The sequence below is a fragment of the Cibotium barometz genome, chromosome 49 (assembly GCF_041138505.1).
Source record: "Cibotium barometz isolate CiBa-2024 chromosome 49, ASM4113850v1, whole genome shotgun sequence".
Classification (NCBI taxonomy): Eukaryota; Viridiplantae; Streptophyta; class Polypodiopsida; order Cyatheales; family Cibotiaceae; genus Cibotium; species Cibotium barometz.
The window spans coordinates 33,468,301-33,492,909 of NC_141094.1; the positions used below are offsets into that span (position 1 = coordinate 33,468,301).

At 45.4% G+C, this 24,609-nt stretch overlaps 1 protein-coding gene across 1 annotated transcript in view; it reads right to left on the reverse strand.

Moving 5' to 3' along the window:
* LOC147610508 (GEM-like protein 1) overlaps positions 1–23,731 on the reverse strand; it is a 95,819-nt gene extending 72,088 nt beyond the window's left edge. The window contains exons 1-3 of the mRNA XM_086785989.1: positions 23,370–23,731; positions 22,765–22,845; positions 21,256–21,534 (exon numbers count right to left, since the gene is read on the reverse strand). Of these exons, the coding sequence (XP_086642115.1) occupies positions 21,256–21,534; positions 22,765–22,845; positions 23,370–23,541 (532 nt within the window). The 5' untranslated portion in view covers positions 23,542–23,731. The remainder of the gene's footprint in view (positions 1–21,255; positions 21,535–22,764; positions 22,846–23,369) is intronic.
* Positions 23,732–24,609: the final 878 nt, after the last annotated feature.

The following is a 24,609-nucleotide window of genomic DNA, read 5'->3' on the forward strand; positions in this document are numbered from 1 at the left end:
TCACATCATACAACATGTATGAGTGCTTAATTGCACAATTACATCAAAAGCCCCAAATTTCGACATCCAATTTCCTGCAAATTGATCCTGATTGTGACCAATGTCACCCAATTTTGCCAATTTTGCTCAAAATTGAGCAATTCGGCACCTGTACCTGCTCAATTGATGATTGTACTTGCTCAATTGCAAATCCCAAAAAAAAAATTTGAAGTAGAATACCTTGTAATTTCTGATTTTTCTTTTTGTTGCAGGAAAAGGGGTTGATGATTTTTGCTGTTGCAGAAAATCTGATGCTGTGCAGAAGGGGGGTGATGAAGCTGCTGTAGCTGTATTAGTGCAGATTTTTCAGAAGAAGATGAGATGCTCTGATTTTCTGAAGGAGAGCATCGCTTGCCCCGAAGTTGTAGAAGAAGGGCTCCCACGCATAAAAACGATGCTGGCTCTGGCGATGAGCTGTGGAGCTGAGGAGCGAAGGGCCAGCGCTGCCTTCGCCTAGTGGCCAGGCGCCCAGTGGTTTGCTACCTTCTTCGCTCGCCTGCCTACCAGCTGCCGCCGACTCAAATCAGCGACGTCTTTGCCTGTAGCCTAGTGGTGCTACACACTTCGCTACTCTTGTCGTGTCCTTGCGCTTCTTCTCCTAGGTTGCTGTAGGCGCCTGACTACTCCGCCTGCCTTCGCTTGTGTTCGCTCGCTGCTGAGCGCCACTCGCCTAGGTGGCCAGCGTTTCTACACGCCTCACCACGTTCACACGAGCAAGCCTGCCTGCACTTCACTGCCTTGCTGCAAGCCTACAATTGGCTGTTGGCTACCTTTTGCCATGACCAATTGAATGGGAGAGTCGAGCTGCTGCCTGCCTGCGTCAGAGAGGTGATAGAAGAAGAAACCCCTACGAGCCAGTGATTCAGCACTCGAGAACAAAAAACCCTAAACCAGGGCTCTGATACCAGTTGCATGGGAGAATTAGGGTTAGAGTAATTCATGTGGGAGACATACACAGAGAGAACAAGGGAGAGAGAGAGAGAGTTGTGGGGATTAGTCAACTCATCAATAGCATGAGTGTGTGACTCCCCTATCACACATGTATATTGCACTAGTACACATAGTGCACTTAGTACATTAAAAGTACTAAGTGTACTATGTACTATAACTTATGGGCTTGTACACACTATAAGGGTGGGCATAGTGCCTTTACCCCAACAGAACTACTTCCTTTCCCACTAAGAAACAGCAATACAAGTTCAACTTCTTTCTTCAATGACCAGGGGCTGCGGTCGTCACCTCGTCACGAGTACTTCAAGGCAACCACCTCTCTCCCAACCCGCCTATCCTCATACAAAAAGGAGTCCTCTCACGACTAATACAACTATGCCTTGTCTCTCAACCACAATACAAGCTACCTGCGTTTCTCTCACCAAACCGGAAGCATCTCGACGTCTTCTCAGCTCCCCCACCCATAGCTTCCTCTTACAACCATTGACTCTACCGACCTCCTTTCCCACGCCATCAAGTTTTCATTAGCAACCCACACCACACGTGTCACATGCACTCTGCACTCAGTGCATGCTGACAAGATGGCTCATCATCAGAAGTGCAGCAGTTGTACAGTTTTAGAACCCAATATGATGATAATTGTCGTACGTCGTGACCCCATTGTACATCCTCAGTCCAGGATAAGTCAGGCACCAGCTACGTAGGTCATTCCTCAACCTTAGCAGGTCATTCCATCAGTCAAGTCCCTTAACCCACTTGGAGAGAATCATTCATGCATGTAGAGTCAGTAGAAGCCTTAGGGTTTGCATCAGAAAGCACTCTGCATCCTGCATAATATGCATGCATATGCCTGTGCATCATTTAGAACATCCCAGAAGTCTTAGGGAATTTACTAGGATTTATCTGGTATTTTTTCCATATTTAATAGTATTTATTTAGCATTATTTGCATTATTGGGCATTTATAAATATAAACTTTATTAAATGACCAACCTCCAGTTAGTATAAATAGGCTTGCATAGAGCTTAGTTTCTCATTCAGTCTTCATTGTGCTAAGAGCTCTCCTCCTTAGCCCTAGGAGTTTCATTGCCTTCAGCCCTAGACTAATCCAGCCCTTGGAGCTCATAAGCTTGCTTCTCCAGCCCCTTGAGAACCCCTTGCTTCAGTCAGCCCTAGGCGCCTGCTATCAGCATCCAATCAGCCTGCATTCAGCATCACTTCAGGCCTTGATTCAGCATATAGATCAGCCCCAGTTCAACGCCAGGTTTCAGCCAGTGTTTTCTGCATCTGTCCAGCATCAGATCACCTGCGTTTCTGTCCAGCAGCATCAGATCCTCTGCGTTTCTGTCCAGCAGCCTCAGAACACCTGCGTTTTCAGTTCAGCAGCTTCCCTACAGGTCTGCGTTTCTGTCCACAGCAGTTTCCAGCCCTGAATCAAAAGTTTGCAGCAGTTCCCAGCCCTGAATCCACAGTTTGCATCAGTATCCAGCCTTCTGTGCATCATCCATACATGCAGCAGTCATCTGGTGAAGGTAACACAGCATTCATAAGTGTTTTCAGCATTCTAACATAGTGTAGAACAGTCCACCTTCTTCTTCTCTCAGCCTCAGGTGTGCAGCCCTTCCTCATGCCCTTGGGAAGACTGCATAGGCTCGAGATCAGGTCATCGAGGTGTTTCTACAGCAGTGTACAGATCAGCCACTCTCCGATCCTCCGAGATCTTGCATTTGGCTTATCTACAGTCCACTGTCATTCTCTCTAAAGAAATAAAGCAAATACTATCTCGTTATCGGGATTGGGGGCCCTTCAGTGGGTAATTCGGGACCCAATCTCGTGTACAGTTCTCATCTATCTCTCTCTCATCTCTTTAAAGTTTGAAGTATTGAAATGGATTGCTAAACTCACGAAACTCAGGATACAGAAGACGGTGTGAGCATTTGTGTGACAGGATCTCCCAATACAAAGACTTCCGCTGCATATCACATTGGTATCAGATTCAGATTGTCCACACACACCGTATCCTAGCGTGGGGGCATCCTTGGATGGTTAGATTGCGTTCCGGCACGACCACCGACTTCAGCATCATGTCTACAGGAGAGAGTACTCATCAGCCGGAAGACGTCTCCCCCGAAGGAGACCTCGTTCTTCCGCCTACAGCAAACACCATAGCTCTTCTTAGAGCTCAGAACCAGCTGCTCATGGAGCATCTCCAACTCTTGGAGGCAACAACAGCACGTCCTTCTACACCTCCAACAGCACCCGACTACATCTCCCTCTACTTTCAGATGGAACAACAAAGGAGAGAGGACGAGGCCCAAAGGAGAAGAGAAAAAGAAGAAAGACGGGACTATGAGGAAGCCCAACGCAGGATCGATGAAGACCGGCGTCAGGTTGAACTCGCCACTCGGGAAGTTGGAACACCAACGTGAGCTTGATCGAGAACATATGTTACTCGAACACCAACGGGAAAAGGAGGCCATACAGTTGAGGTATCAGCAGCTCTCCTCAGTCTCCCCAGTCATACGTGTCACCAGCCAGCAGCCCGCAGCAGCATCAACCACCATCATTCGCAATCAACCAAACTTCAGTAAGTATGATGGTAAGTGTGATCATTCATCAGTTAATCAATTTGTTCATCAGTTTAATGCTCATTTTCCATTAGCTAGGATCACAGACCCACAAGACAAAGTCCACTTAGCGGCTCCCCATCTCACTACTGAGGCAGTCACTTGGTGGCAGCATTGGTCTAGTATTCATACAGACCAGGCCACAGGTGTCACAGCCTTTGACTGGGACATCTTTGTCCATGACCTGAAGACCAGATTTCTCCCGCCCCAATACATGACCGGTCAGAAAGACGAGTTCTATGGACTCAGACAGAACGGATCCCCAGTGCTTCAGTTTTCCGGTAAGGTTATTACTTTAGCACATCAATTAGGGTTATCTGAGCAGGCTAAGATGGAGCAATTCATTCGTGGATTGGACTCTAACATTCGGTTCACAGTTCGTAACTTTGAACCAAGTACATATGACCGGGCTCTGACTCTCGCTCAGAATGAAGAAATGAAACTTAACGGGGGCAAGCCCAAGCAGGCATCTCAGTCTAGTACCAAACCCCAACAGCAGCAATCAGCTGCAAGTACCAGTCAGAAAATAGATGTTTTTTCTGTCATATTATAGGGCATAGGCATGGTAAGAAGGATTGCCACAAATGGCAAGCGGCACAAGCCGCCAAAGCTCCTTCTGCCACAGTTGCCACAGCGTCCCCAGCTCCTCCAGCCCCGCCTACTACCTCAAATGCAGTTCAACTTTTAGTATTTACCTTCCATGCATCCTATGCCATCCGTGGTATTTGATGCTAAGCAGGAGGGTGAGAGCGATGCTGCACAGAAGAACCTCATCCGAGCTTATGGCTCTGCCAAGGGCCGACAGTTTGTAGTCCTTTTCGATATGGGTAGTTCTAAAGACGCCATCTCTCCCCAGTTGGCTAATAAATTGAACTGCACATTAGTTCCATATCATCTGGATGTGGACGGGTTTACACCTGGTCTTCGCACCCACATTTCCCAGAAGGCACAGCAATTTGCCTTTGAAGTTCAGAAGGCCTCATTTCAACGAGATTTCATCGTCTCACCTTTGTTGGGGTGTGACATGATCTTAGGAATTCAGTGGTTCCGTCAGTATGAGCCTATTCCCAATTGGAGGCAGGACACTTTTACTATTTGTAAAGGTTTTCCTGAGCCTGTCACGATTCGCGGGGATAGAAGCATTCTTGGCATCCCATTGATTTCACATCTCCAGGCCAGACGAGCTATCCGCAAGGGAGCAGAAGGAGCACTCCTTTATGTTCGTGCTCAAACAGCCCCTCCCTCATTAGTAGCATCCCTTACATCTTCAGTCCCTCAGTTAGCAGACCTAAAGTCTCAGTTACAGGTAAGGCACTTGATGCATTCCGTGCATGCCAGAAAGCTGCCTCAGAAGCACCTGTATTAAAGTTAGCATCATGGGACAAACCTTTCGAGGTCATCACTGATGCCAGCAATGTAGCCATAGGTGCAGTCCTCCAGCAGGACAATAGACCTGTGGCATATTATAGCAGAAAGTTGGATGTCGCCGAAAAGAATTATTCGGTATATGACAAAGAGCTTCTGGGCGTGATCACAGCGCTCAAACATTGGAAGCCTTTTCTTTATGGACAGGCTTTCACAGTGAAACAGACCACCAAGCACTTAAGTGGCTTCAGACTATGCCAAGCGCCCAGTGGAGTGATCGACAGGCCAGGTGGAGTCAAATCTTCCAACAGTTTGGAGGTATGATTGAATACATCCCTAGTAAGCATAACCCAGTAGCAGATGCTCTCAGTCGAAAGACCAGCATCCAGGCAGTCCACGAAGCTACCATTCTCGAAATCACAGGGAAGGACTTGGATAGTATGAAAGACCAATATGTCGACTCCCCTGAGTTTGGTACTCAGTATAGTTTGGCCCTCACTTCTGAGCCTGGCCACTCTTCAGTACAGAACGGTTGGTTGTTCTACAAGAACCGTCTCTGTGTTACTCGAGAAAAGCGTTCCGCTCTTCTCCACGATGTCCATGACTCCTTAATTGGAGGACATAGGGGTATCAATAGTACCCTCGAGAAATTAGAACGGTCCTTTTATTGGCCAAAGATGAGGCGTGATGTCTATGCACATGTACAAGCCTGTAAGATTTGTCAACAAAAAGTCAAGGTTCCCCATACAAAGAAGGCAGGTTTACTTCAACCTTTGCCTATCCCCGACGGACCTTTCATCGACCTATCTATGGACTTTGTAGGGCCTCTACCAGCATCCACTGGATCCCGTAACACTCAGTGTTTTACCATTGTGGATCGCTTTAGTAAATTCTACATGCTCATCCCATGCAAGCATACGGCCACAGCCGAGGACATAGCCCGTCGGTTTCTCAAGCATTGGTATCCAATTTGTGGTTTGCCTAGCACCATAACATCAGACAGAGAATCCAAGTTTACCTCGCATTTCTGGAGGGCATTATTTGAAAACTTCAGAACTAAGTTGCAGTTATCTAGTGCATTCCATCCCCAGACAGATGGCCAGACAAAAATTTATAACCAGTTGGCCTTTGATGTCCTCAAGTCATACTGTCATGACCAGCAGTCCAAATGGGAGCACTATCTTCCATTGGTCCAAGCTATCTTAAACGACACTCATTCATCCAGTGTCGGACGGACTCTATATGAAGCAGCCTTTGGTAGCCGTTTTTCTTCTCTTTTCACGAGAATGGTGTCTCCATCTTTAGAGGCTAATAAAACCACGTAAGCATTTTCCGAGATCATTGAGTTAGTCAAGGACCGCTTGACCAAAGCTCAGGAAGCATATAGCAGACAAGCAAATAAGTCTAGACGCGATGTCCACTTCAAGGAAGGGGATTGGGTCTATTTGCGTATCATGAAGCAGAGATTGAAACAAGTGGGCAAACGTTGTCCCAAGCTTTCATTCCGTAGTTTTGGCCCTTTTCCAGTAGTTAAGAAGTTAAGTGATGTCTCCATGAAGTTAAAGTTACCTGCCAGTTGGACAATGCATGATGTTTTCCATGTTTCTTGGCTAAAACCATATGTTGGTCCAGAAGTGTTTGATGTTTCAGATGAACAGCAGCCAAACGTGGTAGACGAGACAGAAGTGATTGAGCCTGAGCAGATCCTTCTTCATCGATGGAAGCATGGTTTCGGTCGACGGATTCGTCAGTTCTATACGAAATTCCGAGATCGAGGCACCCACGAAGCCGTATGGCTCGACGAGTTCTTCCAGGAGTACCCCCAGTTATTGGCGGACTACTTGGAAGCCATGAACCTGCCGCCAAGCTAATCAGGTGGGAATGTCACATGTACTCTGCACTTAGTGCATGGTGACAAGATGGCTCATCATCAGAAGTGCAGCAGTTGTACAGTTTTAGAACCCAATAGGATGATAATTGTCGTACGCCGTGACCCCATTGTACATCCTCAGTCCAAGATAAGTCAGGCACGAGCTACGTAGGTCATTCCTCAGCCTTAGCGGGTCAGTCAGTCAGTCAAGTCCCTTAACCCACTTGGAGAGAATCATTCATGCATGTAGAGTCAGTAGAAGCCTTAGGGTTTGCATCAGAAAGTACTCTGCATCCTGCATAATATCCATGCATATGCCTGTGCATCATTTAGAATATCCCAGAAGTCTTAGGGAATTTACTAGGATTTATCTGGTATTTTTTTCATATTTAATAGTATTTATTTAGCATTATTTGCATTATTGGGCATTTATAAATATAAACTTTATTAAATGACCAACCTCCAGTTAGTATAAATAGGCTTGCATAGAGCTTAGTTTCTCATTCAGTCTTCATTGTGCTAAGAGCTCTCCTCCTCAGCCCTAGGAGTTTCATTGCCTTCAGCCCTAGACTAATCCAGCCCTTGGAGCTCATAAGCTTGCTTCTCCAGCCCCTTGAGAACCCCTTGCTTCAGTCAGCCCTAGGCGCCTGCTATCAGCATCCAATCAGCCTGCATTCAGCATCACTTCAGGCCTTGATTCAGCATATAGATCAGCCCCAGTTCAACGCCAGGTTTCAGCCAGTGTTTTCTGCATCTATCCAGCATCAGATCACCTGCGTTTCTGTCCAGCAGCATCAGATCCTCTGCGTTTCTGTCCAGCAGCCTCAGAACACCTGCGTTTTCAGTTCAGCAGCTTCCCTACAGGTCTGCGTTTCTGTCCACAGCAGTTTCCAGCCCTGAATCAAAAGTTTGCAGCAGTTCCCAGCCCTAAATCCACAGTTTGCATCAGTATCCAGCCTTCTGTGCATCATCCATACATGCAGCAGTCATCTGGTGAAGGTAACACAGCATTCATAAGTGTTTTCAGCATTCTAACATAGTGTAGAACAGTCCACCTTCTTCTTCTCTCAGCCTCAGGTGTGCAGCCCTTCCTCATGCCCTTGGGAAGACTGCATAGGCTCGAGATCAGGTCATCGAGGTGTTTCTACAGCAGTGTACAGATCAGCCACTCTCCGATCCTCCGAGATCTTGCGTTTGGCTTATCTACAGTCCACAGTCATTCTCTCTAAAGAAATAAAGCAAATACTATCTCGTTATCGGGATAGGGGCCCTTCATTGGGTAATTCGGGACCCAATCTCGTGTAGAGTTCTCATCTATCTCTCTCTCATCTCTTTAAAGTTTGAAGTATTGAAATGGATTGCTAAACTCACGAAACTCAGGATACAGAAGACCGTGTGAGCATTTGTGTGACAGGATCTCCCAATACAAAGACTTCCGCTGCATATCACATTGGTATCAGATTCAGATTGTCCACACACACCGTATCCTAGCGTGGGGGCATCCTTGGATGGTTAGATTGCGTTCCGGCACGACCACCGACTTCAGCATCATGTCTACAGGAGAGAGTACTCATCAGCCGGAAGACGTCTCCCCCGAAGGAGACCTCGTCCTTCCACCTACAGCAGACACCATAGCTCTTCTTAGAGCTCAGAACCAGCTGCTCATGGAGCATCTCCAACTCTTGGAGGCAGCAACAACAGCACGTCCTTCTACACCTCCAACAGCACCCGACTACATCTCCCTCTTCTTTCAGATGGAACAACAAAGGAGAGAGGACGAGGCCCAAAGGAGAAGAGAAAAAGAAGAAAGACGGGACTATGAGGAAGCCCAACGCAGGATCGACGAAGACCGGCGTCAGGTTGAACTCGCCACTCGGGAAGTTGGAACACCAACGTGAGCTTGATCGAGAACATATGTTACTCGAACACCAACGGGAAAAGGAGGCCATACAGTTGAGGTATCAGCAGCTCTCCTCAGTCTCCCCAGTCATACGTGTCACCAGCCAGCAGCCCGCAGCAGCATCAACCACCATCATTCGCAATCAACCAAACTTCAGTAAGTATGATGGTAAGTGTGATCATTCATCAGTTAATCAATTTGTTCATCAGTTTAATGCTCATTTTCCATTAGCTAGGATCACAGACCCACAAGACAAAGTCCACTTAGCGGCTCCCCATCTCACTACTGAGGCAGTCACTTGGTGGCAGCATTGGTCTAGTATTCATACAGACCAGGCCACAGGTGTCACAGCCTTTGACTGGGACATCTTTGTCCATGACCTGAAGACCAGATTTCTCCCGCCCCAATACATGACCGGTCAGAAAGACGAGTTCTATGGACTCAGACAGAACGGATCCCCAGTGCTTCAGTTTTCCGGTAAGGTTATTACTTTAGCACATCAGTTAGGGTTATCTGAGCAGGCTAAGATGGAGCAATTCATTCGTGGATTGACTCTAACATCGGTTCACAATTCGTAACTTTGAACCAAGAACATATGACCGGGCTCTGACTCTCGCTCAGAATGAAGAAATGAAACTTAACGGGGGCAAGCCCAAGCAGGCATCTCAGTCCAGTACCAAACCCCAACAGCAGCAATCAGCTGCAAGTACCAGTCAGAAAATAGATGTTTTTTCTGTCATATTATAGGGCATAGGCATGGTAAGAAGGATTGCCACAAATGGCAAGCGGCACAAGCCGCCAAAGCTCCTTCCGCCACAGTTGCCACAGCGTCCCCAGCTCCTCCAGCCCCGCCTACTACCTCAAATGCAGTTCAACTTTTAGTATTTACCTTCCATGCATCCTATGCCATCCGTGGTATTTGATGCTAAGCAGGAGGGTGAGAGCGATGCTGCACAGAAGAGCCTCATCCGAGCTTATGGCTCTGCCCAGGGCCGACAGTTTGTAGTCCTTTTCGATATGGGTAGTTCTAAAGACGCCATCTCTCCCCAGTTGGCTAATAAATTGAACTGCACATTAGTTCCATATCATCTGGATGTGGACGGGTTTACACCTGGTCTTCGCACTCACATTTCCCAGAAGGCACAGCAATTTGCCTTTGTAGTTCAGAAGGCCTCATTTCAACGAGATTTCATCGTCTCACCTTTGTTGGGGTGTGACATGATCTTAGGAATTCAGTGGTTCCGTCAGTATGAGCCTATTCCCAATTGGGGGCAGGACACTTTTACTATTTGTAAAGGTTTTCCTGAGCCTGTCACGATTCGCGGGGATAGAAGCATTCTTGGCATCCCATTGATTTCACATCTCCAGGCCAGACGAGCTATCCGCAAGGGAGCAAAAGGAGCACTCCTTTATGTTCGTGCTCAAACAGCCCCTCCCTCATTAGTAGCATCCCTTACATCTTCAGTCCCTCAGTTAGCAGACCTAAAGTCTCAGTTACAGGTAAGGCACTTGATGCATTCCATGCATGCCAGAAAGCTGCCTCAGTAGCACCTGTATTAAAGTTAGCATCATGGGACAAACCTTTCGAGGTCATCACCGATGCCAGCAATGTAGCCATAGGTGTAGTCCTCCAGCAGGACAATAGACCTGTGGCATATTATAGCAGAAAGTTGGATGTCGCCGAAAAGAATTATTCGGTATATGACAAAGAGCTTTTGGGTGTGATCACAGCGCTCAAACATTGGAAGCCTTTTCTTTATGGACAGGCTTTCACAGTGAAAACAGACCACCAAGCACTTAAGTGGCTTCAGACTATGCCAAGCGCCCAGTGGAGTGATCGACAGGCCAGGTGGAGTCAAATCTTCCAACAGTTTGGAGGTATGATTGAATACATCCCTAGTAAGCATAACCCAGTAGCAGATGCTCTCAGTCGAAAGACCAGCATCCAGGCAGTCCACGAAGCTACCATTCTCGAAATCACAGGGAAGGACTTGGATAGTATGAAAGACCAATATGTCGACTCCCCTGAGTTTGGTACTCAGTATAGTTTGGCCCTCACTTCTGAGCCTGGCCACTCTTCAGTACAGAACGGTTGGTTGTTCTACAAGAACCGTCTCTGTGTTACTCGGGAAAAGCGTTCCGCTCTTCTCCACGATGTCCATGACTCCTTAATTAGAGGACATAGGGGTATCAATAGTACCCTCGAGAAATTAGAACGGTCCTTTTATTGGCCAAAGATGAGGCGTGATGTCTATGCACATGTACAAGCCTGTAAGATTTGTCAACAAAAAGTCAAGGTTCCCCATACAAAGAAGGCAGGTTTACTTCAACCTTTGCCTATCCCCGACGGACCTTTCATCGACCTATCTATGGACTTTGTAGGGCCTCTACCAGCATCCACTGGATCCCGTAACACTCAGTGTTTTACCATTGTGGATCGCTTTAGTAAATTCTGCATGCTCATCCCATGCAAGCATACGGCCACAGCCGAGGACATAGCCCGTCTGTTTCTCAAGCATTGGTATCCAATTTGTGGTTTGCCTAGCACCATAACATCAGACATAGAATCCAAGTTTACCTCGCATTTCTGGAGGGCATTATTTGAAAACTTCAGAACTAAGTTGCAGTTGTCTAGTGCATTCCATCCCCAGACAGATGGCCAGACAAAAATTTATAACCAGTTGGCCTTTGATGTCCTCAAGTCATACTGTCATGACCAACAGTCCAAATGGGAGCGCACTATCTTCCATTGGTCCAAGCTATCTTAAACGACACTCATTCATCCAGTGTCGGACGGACTCTATATGAAGCAGCCTTTGGTAGCCGTTTTTCTTCTCTTTTCACGAGAATGGTGTCTCCATCTTTAGAGGCTAATAAAACCACGTAAGCATTTTCCGAGATCATTGAGTTAGTCAAGGACCGCTTGACCAAAGCTCAGGAAGCATATAGCAGACAAGCAAATAAGTCTAGATGCGATGTCCACTTCAAGGAAGGGGATTGGGTCTATTTGCGTATCATGAAGCAGAGATTGAAACAAGTGGGCAAACGTTGTCCCAAGCTTTCATTCCGTAGTTTTGGCCCTTTTCCAGTAGTTAAGAAGTTAAGTGATGTCTCCATGAAGTTAAAGTTACCTGCCAGTTGGACAATGCATGATGTTTTCCATGTTTCTTGGCTAAAACCATATGTTGGTCCAGAAGTGTTTGATGTTTCAGATGAACAGCAGCCAAACGTGGTAGACGAGACAGAAGTGATTGAGCCTGAGCAGATCCTTCTTCATCGATGGAAGCATGGTTTCGGTCGACGGATTCGTCAGTTCTATACGAAATTCCGAGATCGAGGCACCCACGAAGCCGTATGGCTCGACGAGTTCTTCCAGGAGTACCCCCAGTTATTGGCGGACTACTTGGAAGCCATGAACCTGCCGCCAAGCTAATCAGGAGGGAATGTCACATGCACTCTGCACTCAGTGCATGGTGACAAGATGGCTCATCATCAGAAGTGCAGCAGTTGTACAGTTTTAGAACCCAATAGGATGATAATTGTCATACGTCGTGACCCCATTGTACATCCTCAGTCCAGGATAAGTCAGGCACCAGCTACGGAGGTCATTCCTCGGCCTTAGCGGGCCAGTCAGTCAGTCAAGTCCCTTAACCCACTTGGAGAGACTCATTCATGCATGTAGAGTCAGTAGAAACCTTAGGGTTTGCATCAGAAAGCACTCTGCATCCTGCATAATATCCATGCATATACCTGTGCATCATTTAGAACATCCCAGAAGTCTTAGGGAATTTACTAGGATTTATCTGGTATTTTTTTCATATTTAATAGTATTTATTTAGCATTATTTGCATTATTGGGCATTTATAAATATAAACTTTATTAAATGACCAACCTCCAGTTAGTATAAATAGGCTTGCATAGAGCTTAGTTTCTCATTCAGTCTTCATTGTGCTAAGAGCTCTCCTCCTCAGCCCTAGGAGTTTCATTGCCTTCAGCCCTAGACTAATCCAGCCCTTGGAGCTCATAAGCTTGCTTCTCCAGCCCCTTGAGAACCCCTTGCTTCAGTCAGCCCTAGGCGCCTGCTATCAGCATCCAATCAGCCTACATTCAGCATCACTTCAGGCCTTGATTCAGCATATAGATCAGCCCCAGTTCAACGCCAGGTTTCAGCCAGTGTTTTCTGCATCTGTCCAGCATCAGATCACCTGCGTTTCTGTCCAGCAGCATCAGATCCTCTGCGTTTCTGTCCAGCAGCCTCAGAACACCTGCGTTTTCAGTTCAGCAGCTTCCCTACAGGTCTGCGTTTCTGTCCACAGCAGTTTCCAGCCCTGAATCAACAGTTTGCAGCAGTTCCCAGCCCTGAATCCACAGTTTGCATCAGTATCCAGCCTTCTGTGCATCATCCATACATGCAGCAGTCATCTGGTGAAGGTAACACAGCATTCATAAGTGTTTTCAGCATTCTAACATAGTGTAGAACAGTCCACCTTCTTCTTCTCTCAGCCTCAGGTGTGCAGCCCTTCCTCATGCCCTTGGGAAGACTGCATAGGCTCGAGATCAGGTCATCGAGGTGTTTTTACAAGAGTGTTCAGATCAGCCACTCTCCGATCCTCCGAGATCTTGCGTTTGGCTTATCTACAGTTCACAGTCATTCTCTCTAAAGAAATAAAGCAAATACTATCTCGTTATCGGGATAGGGGGCCCTTCAGTGGGTAATTCGGGACCTAATCTCGTGTACAGTTCTCATCTATCTCTCTCTCATCTCTTTAAAGTTTGAAGTATTGAAATGGATTGCTAAACTCACGAAACTTAGGATACAGAAGACGGTGTGAGCATTTGTGTGACAGGATCTCCCAATACAAAGACTTCCGCTGCATATCACAACACGACTCAAGCTTCCAGCATGCAACCCTTTCTGAACATGCTCTCTACGGCTCCAGCATGCTGAAACACCTCTTTTTTATCCACAAGCTACTCCAACCTTTGCTATATTTTGGTAAAAAAACTTAATTGCTTGGTTTCCCATAGGAGGTGATCACACCGGCTCTTACATTCTACGCATCATAGAAGCCCATTAACCTATCATGCCACGCTCGACTTGGATGGGCTTGTGTGATGCGTGGAATGTAAGAGCCGGTGAGAACACCTCCTATGGGAGACCAAGCAAATAAGTTCTTTTGCCAAAATATAGCAAAGGCAAGAGTAGCTCTTAGGTAAAAAACTTTCAATGCCGATTGCATGAAGGTGACTGTGGTTGGAACTTTGCATGGTAGGCGGATGAGGTGTTTCAGCATGCTAGAGCCGTAGAGAGCATGGTCAGAAGGGGTTGCATGCTTGGTGTGCTCATGGGTGGGAAGAAATGGCTGCAACTTGGAAAGGAAGGGGAAACGCTGCTGAAATCGCTTCTGAGATTAAGCTACAGGCCACAGAAAGAGGAAGTGAAGGCATCTTGGCCATTGATGAGTGTAAGGCCTCTATTGGAAGGATCTCTGAGAATTCTGGGACCATAGCGTGTGGCCATTTTTAAGGGGTGTGGACTGGAGATCAAGGAGGTTCGGGAGGAGGGGGAGGTTTTGATCTACTGCTTATTGTTGGGCTCTTCTCCCTCCAAAAAGCAGGAGTATATATGATATTCAGCTGCGCCTCTGAATAATTCAGAGCAGCCCGCCAGTAGCCTTCCGTGTGCCAAGCGAGAGAGAGAGAGAGAGAGAGAGAGAGAGCATGTGCCACAGCTCCAGCCCGCCTCCTGCTGTTCAGCCCTCCACTTTTTCACCAGTAGAGAAGCGCCTAGCTGCAGCCCACCAGCCCCTCTCCCCAAAAGAAGCGTAAGCCCCCAATAATAACTTATGGGCCACAATCCCTTTAAAAAAAGGGTGTTCTATTATTTTTAAGGCTAATGCCCACCCACACCCATCACATATCCATCCATATGGCACACATATGCACGATCCCCTATACAAAGTACCAGATCAGCCCCCCATCCCACCACCATCACATCCACGTCCCATCACATCCACCTTCTTCACATCCGACATGGTAGCCGGAGCCATCCAGAGACTCAAAAACGGTAGATCACAGCACCACGAGGGCCTCTTAACAGAGCACATCTCCCATGCGGGGGAAACTCTGGCACCCCTCCTGGCCCATATGTTCAACCAGGCTCTTTCGGAAGGCTTCCCACCCCCCTGGACAACCCATATCATCACACCCATCCATAAAGCCAAAGATCCCATGGACCCCAACAACTACAGGACTATTAAGATTGGCCACACACTGGCCAAACTTTATGGGTCAATACTTGAGCTTGTGCTCAACACACTAGCAGAGAGACATGGGCACAAAGCATCATGGCGCGCAAGCTTCCGCAGGTCATTCTCTACTTTGGATCACATCTTCACCCTTCGAGCCATCATAGAGGGGGCCAGAGCATGCACTCTCCACTGTAGTGCACGGTGACAAACTAGCTCATCATCATCATCAGTGCAACATTGTACGGTATTAGTTCCATTCAGGATGATATTTGCCGTACGCCGTGACCCCATTCTAATCCTCAGTCTAGGATAAGTCAGGCACGAGCTACGTAGGTCATTCTCAGCCATAGCAAGTCAGTCAGTCAGTCTAAGTCCCTTAAACCACTTAAAGAGATGCATTCATGCATATACAGTCAGTAGAGACCTTAGGGTTTACATCAGAAAGCATGCTGCACATTGCACATCATTCATGCATAGCATCTAGACCATTGCATGAACCCCAAATTGAAAGAATGTGCACAAGCGAAAGCAATGAACATGAGAGAGAGAAAGATTGCAAGCAAGAACTGAGCTTTATTAGCTTGAGGTTAAAGAGTACAAGAGCCAGCAAATAGGGCAGAAATGATATGATGGAATGAATAAGGGAGCAACTCTTATATACTAGTGAAGGAAGCAGTCGGCTGTAGGAAAACAGGCCGACAGCTCCTCAACACCAGAAAAGATGCAATATTTTAACACCCCCTCTGCATCTTAAAGTGTGCAAAAAAAAAAAAGTCAGAAGAAAACTGATGACGAAGGTGCGACCATGGACACCTCAGCATGGCCAGTACTGAGTACACCTCGGAAAATGCACATGTCAGCTTGTTGTCTTCAGAAAACATAATGCCACTGTAAAGAGCAAAAGAAAATCTACTTGGCTCCAAACACAAAGTAGAACTGTGAACACATCACATCCAATAACCTCGAACAAATGAACATGGAACACATCCTGTCCATAGTCTCTGCTAACCAATAGTTCTGGAACTCATCCGAACCATAAAGGAAACTTGGTTGATCCTAGAACTCATAGTGAACTTGCCTGTCTTTATACTTGGAACTCCGACACACGGGTTTCCCATTCTCCAGATTTAATATAAGAGAGCTTTTGAACGCTCCCTCACCCGCCCACAAGCCGTTTCTGGAAGAGAGCACGCGGGGGATGCCCTTAGGATCAGAGCACGACACCAGTCATGTCCTCTCCAAACTGTAAGGCCTTGGGAGAGCTGGGGTTATCACTAGACGAGTCTGTGTCAGTGTCATGTGACTTGTCTTTGCCCTTCTTGGAAGACTTGCCCTTGTCCTTGGCTTTGCCTTTGTCCTTTGACTGACAATCCTTTGACAGGTGGCCTTTCTTCCCACACTTGTAACACCGACTCCGAACTTTCTTCTGCACTGTCAAGAGTGCCTGATCAGGTCCAATAGACCATGAAACTTTCAATTTCCCCTGAGAAACTAGGATGGATTCCTCTTCCAAGAGGAGAGTACACAGATCATCAAGCTCGAGGGAACGTGTTGTGATCTGAACCCGCAAAGCTCGGGAAACCATGTCATAATCTCCAGGAAGCCTGATGAGAAGGAGAGCAGCTAACTGAGAAGAGGTCAGGGCAGTACCCATTGCCACTAATTGGTCATGAATTACCTTAACCTTCATCACAAATGACTGCATGGAAGTCCCTGCTATAAACTCCAGAGAAAAGAGCTGACCTAATAGGTTGACAGACCGCATTGTAGAGTCTCGTGTATATAGATCTGTTAGCTTTCTCCAAACAGAGGTAGCACAATCCAATGTTTGCACGGCGGGGGAGACCTCTGGTGAGATGGCTCGTACAAGTGCAGAGTGACCTTTTGAGTCTTGATTCTCCCGAGCTGAAAGTTCGGTGAGAAAGGCATCCTCATAGTCTTGAGTCCACTTCCTAGAGCTGGTAGGGCGTTCGGGCTTTCGTTCGTGGCCCTGAACAATCTCCCGGAGACCCTTGTGTGTGAACCAGACCTTCATCTGTAGCTTCCAGTGATCATAGTTTATACCACTGAGCTTGTCCTCCTTGTTCGTGCAGGGGGGTACCCATGTCTGCCTCAAAGAAGTTATGTCTCACACAACCTCTATAGCTAAGCAATCCACGTGCTCTCTCAAACACCTTTCCATAGGATCCAACTAGGGGGACGAATAGCCCCCTCTGAAGGTGCAAGATGGACAGCAGCAAAAGAAACCCAAAAAACACCACCGGGAACCTCCTACCAGAAGAGGGAGGGGATCTTGGAGGGAGAAGAGCTGATGTGCCACTTGTCTGATGCACTTGCTGAATCTGCAGCTAGATCTCCTCCACTTGCCTCTGTAGAAGAAAACGCAGCCTGGTGGCTGGCCGACAACAATTGGAGAGCTTGTAGAGAAAAAACGCAGCTAAGAGAGAGAAACACAACCACTGTTTTGAAGGATCTACAGCCTGGAGAGTCTAGGGAAGCAGAAAACGAAGAGGAACAGATTGTGCAGCAGCCAGAGCCTAGGCAAATGAATTATGATACCATGAAAGAATGTGCACAAGTGGAAGCAATGAACATGAGAGAGAAAGATTGCAAGCAAGAACTGAGCTTTATTAGCTTGACGTTAAAGAGTACAAGAGCCAGCAAATAGGGCAGAAATGATATGATGGAATGAATAAGGGAGCAACTCTTATATACTAGTGAAGGAAGCAGTCGACTGTAGGAAAACAGGCCGACAGCTCCATGACACCAGAAAAGATGCACACAAATATCATCCAGTATTTATCAGGATATTTACTAGGATTTTTTTGGTATTTTTCCCATAATTTCCAGCATTTATACATCATTATTAAGCATGTAGCATTTATTATGCAGTCGGCCAGCATCTAGTGCAAACCGACTAGCAACAGAGAGTATAAATAGAAAGGCTTGATTCATTCATCTCATAATTCAGCAATCAGCATTCAGGCGCATCAGTCTTCAGCCCTACATTCACCTCAGCCCTCTGCGTTTTGGAGAAGCATGTCATCCTACAGCTAGAGAAGCATCAACGCTTGTGCATTCAGCCCTCCATCAGCAAACGCAGCAATTCTCAACATTCAGCCATCAGTAAACCTTTCATATTTTGCATCCATACAATTTTCAGCATTCATCATATCATTGTTTTGCTCCATCCACTTGGTGAAGGTAAAACGCAGCATTCATAAGCATTTTTCATACTCAATCTAGAACAATCCCAAACAGCCCCTCTCTCAGCCCTAGCTTTGCATCTCTCCTTCATTCCATTGGGAAGAGTGCATAGGCTCGAGATTGGACATCTTTAGTACTTCTCCAGCAGTGTACAGTTCAGCCCAACACTTGGTCTTCAGAGGTCTTGCGTTTGGCTACCTCCTGTACTGACTGAGGTTGATCAACTGGAACAATGGTCTGGGAATCATCATCAGACTCTTCTGGATCTCCAAGAAGTGGCGGCTCCTCGACAGTGGATACTGAAACATGCTCATCAAAGACCACATCCCGGCTGACAACAATCTCATTCCTCTCTGGATCATACAATCTGTATCCCTTGGAAAGAGAATTATACCCCACAAATATAAGCTTGCAGGATTTGGAGTCAAGCTTCCCCCTCTGCTTCTTCAAAATATGTACATTCGCATCACTCCCAAAAACACGAAAGTGCGAGACATCAGGTTTCCTGCCAAAGTATGCCTCAAACGGAATCATATTAGGTACTGAAGTCGTTGGAGATCGGTTGAGGGTATGGACAGCCATTGCCACAGCCTCTCCCCATAGTGGACGAGGAAGATCACGATGCTCCAGCATGGTCTTCGCCATCTCCACCACATTCCTATTTTTGCGTTCTACAACTCCATTCTCTGAAGGCGATCCTGTATTGGCCAGTTCCCTCTTGATGCCATGATCTGCACAAAATCTGAGAAATACATTCGAGGAGAATTCACCCCCTTTGTTAGCCCTGAAAGTTCTGTGAAAGAAAGTAGACCCACATGAATCTGGTATAGTCATCAACAAGCAGCATGAAATATAGAGATCCTCCCAATGATGGTGTCTGCTGAGGTCCACACAAGTCAGTGTGAATCAACTCCAATGGTTTTGAGGCCCGCCTGGAAGCCTGCTTCGGAAAGGATTCCCTGTGTTGCTTACCACGTATGCAAGAACTTCAACGTCCTTGCCTGCTGCCAACATCTGGCAAGCCAACCACCATCTAGTCCCGGAAAGCTCGCCGCAGTGCATCCACATTTAAGTGGCCAAAACGAAAGTGCCACATATCTCCGACCTGAGAACCTGTCAATGGGAGAGTGCAAAGAGCTTGTAGATACCGCTTTTCTCCTCCAATTGGCTGCTCTAGGAGGAGAAGGCTATCTCATACAAGGGGTGGAGGAGGAAACAGCCATACAAGTGATCTGTAGTGCCAAGTGGGCTCACCACCACTATCAGTGAGAAAGGGACTGTGATGCTAAATCCTCAGGAAGGCCTCACGGCGCTTTTGCATGCAGTCAAAGCCACCCTGAAGCTTCCCCCATTGTCCACAAAGGGTATGAATGATATCAAGCCAGATGCTCTAGATGGACTCCGCTACCGAGGTGAGGGTGCCCTCGATAGCCTCGCTGCATCGAGCTCTCCAGATGTGCCACGCAACAATACTGTTGCAAATCTCCATCTCTGGCTCGAACCTGGAGTCCAATGACCAATGGATGGAGCTGGGACTCGCACGACAAAAATACGAAGATGAGAGACCTATAGAGCAAGGCCCCCCACCACCCTCCTCGTATGCCATGAAGGCATGCAAAACGCAACCCTGATGAAGCGAAACGGAAACCTAAGGTGAAAATGCTAATGATGATGGGGTTCTTCATCACTCGCCATGGGTCTCCACACCTTATGAGAGAAAAAATCGCACGCCTTCTTCCGTCAAAGCTTGACGCTCTAATACCAATGTAACATGGGTGCTTTGCAAAAATGGTTTAGGATTAGTTTATCACGATGACTTTTGGGCTAGTTGGCTGGCCAACTATTACCTAGTGCTTTCACACCATAATAATAATAATGTTTTGTCCACACTTGGCTGCTCATTGGGCACTTGGACAAGAATACAATGAATTGGCACAAATGCCCTTACATACAAGCACTCAACCTCTGAGCTGGCCAATGGTTAGAAGCATGTCCATGTCACACCTCGGAAGAATGTGCACATGACACAAGGTCAAAAGAACAATCTAGATGCCACAGACCAAGGTCAACCAAGAGATGCAATTCTGTAATTCTGCAAAAACAATGCAAGGTTCAAAAACCAGTCTCCAAGGTCTAGTAGAGCCTAGAGTTAGTGGCAACACCAATAGTCCAGAGTCATCAGATTTCATTTTCCAAGTTCACATGTTGGAGAGGTGAGTTTAGTGGTGTTTTTCATGTCAGCAATCCCAATAGAGTTAATACAGCAATATCCACAATTGAAAGCAGCCTGAAGATATGAAGATATGGTGCCATGCTTAAAGCTTCACCTCAAGGAGCAAGATGTTTCCTCCATTTTGTCAATTTGGGCAGTCGAATTTATATATGTGGGAGCCACATAGATCTCAACAAGCTTGGTGATAACAAAACTCTTCCAATACGCGACATAAGATTGAAAAGACACAAGTGCGGAGCGGATAATCCACGTGGATCATCCACCTGGAAGCAGAAGATGAATAATATTCCCCAGTGCTCCACGTTATGCAGGAGGGTATGCCATATGCACCAATTAATTGGGTGTCATGTAGACATTATTTGGCTATTTATGGGTAGTTTTGGAGCAAGCTGGACAGCCCATAGGGTGTCCACAGTGTTCTAGTTAATTCAGTAATACTTTTTGGTACTTTTACTGACCCATCAGCCCAACTTCAGTCAAAGTATAGTCAATCATAAGCATCAGTGGCTTAACGAACATCATATAGGAGTGTAGCTATAGTCTAGATCTGATTCATCATGATAAAAATTCGTGATTATTCATGTAGTTGATACATTCAGTAGATTACATAAATCTTTTCATCTTCTTCAATAATGCGCATCCCTCTTTGGTGAATTCAATTTGTGCATCTTAGTTATTGTTAATTAGCATTAACCAGCACATAATCAATGGAGAAGTTACTAGCAAGAAAGTCAAAGGAACTGTCTTTTAAGAGACTCCACAATCTCCTTAGTAGTCTTAAAAAGTTCAAATACTCAGCAATAAAATATGCACCTACCTTGTAGTACCTCCAAATCGTTTGTCCATTACTAGGTCGGTAAGAAAGAGGCTGATCACTCGAAAAGGCAATCCTCTTTGTTGATACAAAGAGGGTGCCAGCAACTGGTCCTGCTGATGTAGACAGAAAACAAGTGTATGAACCCCGTAGCCTTTCATCCGGAAAGGTGTCGAATGTGTGTTTGAAAATGTTTTCCGATCCACCTTGTGCTAGCAACTTGGTACCCTGATTTAGCCTTCCCCAAGCCGTGTCTACAAGGTTTGGGCTTGTTTTGACTGCAAAATGCACAACGATCCCATGGTCTACTCCAATACATCGTCTCATAACACAACACAGCTTTAAGCATTGTGCAACTAAAACCACAAATTGTATCACAAGACATGATAAGCTTCACCTAAATATGCTTATGTCTGTATGTAAGCATGCATGTGCATATGTATGTATGTATGGTGTGGTATGTATGTGTGTAGGTAGAATGTATGTATGCATGCATATGCATGTATGTGTGCTACTCAAGGCGACATTCTTGCTTCCACTTGTATGCATATGCACATTTATGTTATATGTATGCATGTGTCTATATATACATAAATATATACCTAGACGAATCCAAGAACATGCCCAAATTCACCTTTTAGGAACGTGCATGTTATATACTCATGTTATATATACATAAATATACTTATGTATGAATATAATATATTATCTTACATATGCATATATATATACATATATATATATATATATAAGATTTATATATATACATATATGTACATGTATATACAATTTGTTACACTATTCTCTATACGAGTGTATTATACAAAGACACACACACACACACACACACAGCGGCCAGCCCCCACATACATACATACATACATATATGTACGTACATATATAACACATACATATACATATAACACATAAATGCATATATATATATATATATATATATATATATATATATATATATATATATGTGTGTGTGTGTGTGTGTGTGTGTGTGTGTGTGTGTGTGTATGTATGTATGTATGTATGTATGTATGTGTGCATATATACATATATATGCATGTATGTATGTATACACACACAACACTGTGTGTTTGTGCGTGCGCACACGCACACACACACATATATATATATATGACTCTGTGTGTGTGTGTGTATGTCTGTGTGTGCACGCACACATCTGTACATATGTATATACGTGTGTGTATACATTTATATATTACACACAGATAATATAATGTATAGCATATAGAGTGTGTGTGTGTGTGTGTGTGTGTGTGTGTGTGTGTGTGTTTATAAATATGCACATATACATGTATACATAGAACTGTGGCACACTTCATTTGATGCCCATGGAAATAATGCCTTTTATTTGACACATGCGTTTTCAGATTAGAAAAAGAATGAAGGCCTGCACGACTAGAAGTGAATCTGCAAAGAAAAAAAAAAGGTGCCAAGAACCCTGCTGAAATACAGAGAAGGTTGAAGGCTAGTACTGTGTTGCCAAACACTGCCAGCAGTCTCCTCAAGCATTTTTCCCCATTTGCTAAGGTAATTAGAAATGGCATCCACTGTACCTGCGTAAGAAATCGTCCACTTACCAAGAGCAGTTGAAGAACTCAAAAAGAAGGCACAGACCTCCGGAATCTTAGCATACATGTAGACATGTGGCATCACATTTCGATGTGTTTTCATCTCGTTACTCTAGAGAGTTACACACTTGCATACCATGTGCATACTTACATGCATGGATCATGTTTACATACATACATATATGTATACTTGCATACATACATACACGTGTACTTGCATACTTGCATGCATACATACATGCATGTGTACATGCATACATACACACATGTGTACTTGCATACTTGTGCGCATACATACATGCATGTGTACATGCATACCATGTGCATACATCAATAAATACATTCATGCATACATCCAGACCATACACATACAATCAATTTTCATATGTGTACCATGTGCAAACATACACATGCATGCATTCATGCGTACATCCAGACCGTACACTTACAATCTCTTTGCATATAAATTTTACAAAAACGAATTCTAATAGACAGGCTAAGTTACTCACTTTTTCCAGTGAACTCTGGGGCAGGGGTGGTGGAGACATAAGGGTTTGCTCTGGGAGGGGGGGCGTAGAGGGTGGAGATTGGGGAAGGACTGGTCTGAGCTTGGGGTGGTTTGGAAGGGGAGCCGAAGGTGAAGGTGCCCAATTGGGAGGCTTGGCCAGCGCTACTATCCATTTGCTTGTTGCTGCTGCACACAGAGCTCTTCTCCACTACCAAGTGTGACAACGAGAAGCTCTCTCGCCATGTCTCTCTCTTGCCTTTTCATGAGAAGTGGGAGGCGCATTGGCCTGAGAATCACCACACTTTCCCCGCGCATCAGCATCTATTCTCCCACTTCGTCCTGTAAGCAACCTTACTGTGTAAAGTGTGACCCTACTGTTATGTGTGCTATCTGTGATATTATATTAACCAATTGGTCAAAAAATTAAAAGTACGTACTAAGGTTTAACACTTTATTTAACCTTACTGTTATGTGTGTTATCTGTGATACAATATACCATAAAACCCATTGGTCAAGCCCATGGGCGCTTAGTTGAGTTGGTAGAACGGTTGGGTTCCAGCGAGAGAATCCGGGTTCGATGCCATCAGGGTTACGCGACATGGGTATGTGTGTGTGTGTTCAAATATATATCGATCTCTCTCACAAAACCCATTGGTCAAGCCAATGGAGTCACAGCCTAGCGGTAAGGTGTTAAAGTCCCATGCATGAGGTGCTGGGTTCAAAACTTGCCGACTGTACACGGCGGCATGAAAGCACACATGCACACAAGCACAAAGATCCCCAAAAAAAAAACCATTGGTCAAAAAATTAAAAATAAAGACTAAGGTTTTAACCTTACACTATATTTAACCCACTCTCAAACCAAAACACGCCCTTGTTTTTAGAACAAATGAACAATGCACATAAACTTGCTTTGGATTTTCTCATTATGTATTGTATAATCATGATGCGTTGGCTTTTTTTAAATGAACCATCTTTTTGAAATTAATTGGCTTGCTTTTCCTCTTTACAACAAAAGATTTTAAAATTGAATCATGTTGCACCTAGCTTTTTTTACTTCCATGTTCTCATATGGTGAATCATGATATAGCATCTATCTAGCTAACAATTTAAAATAGGGCTTTCTTCTTCTTTTCTAAGTAGATCCATTCACATTGATAGATTTTTTTTACTGAAGGGTGTGCCAACTTTTGAACCCAAATGTAATCACATTAAACTTGAGTGGAGGCTAAAGCATTAAA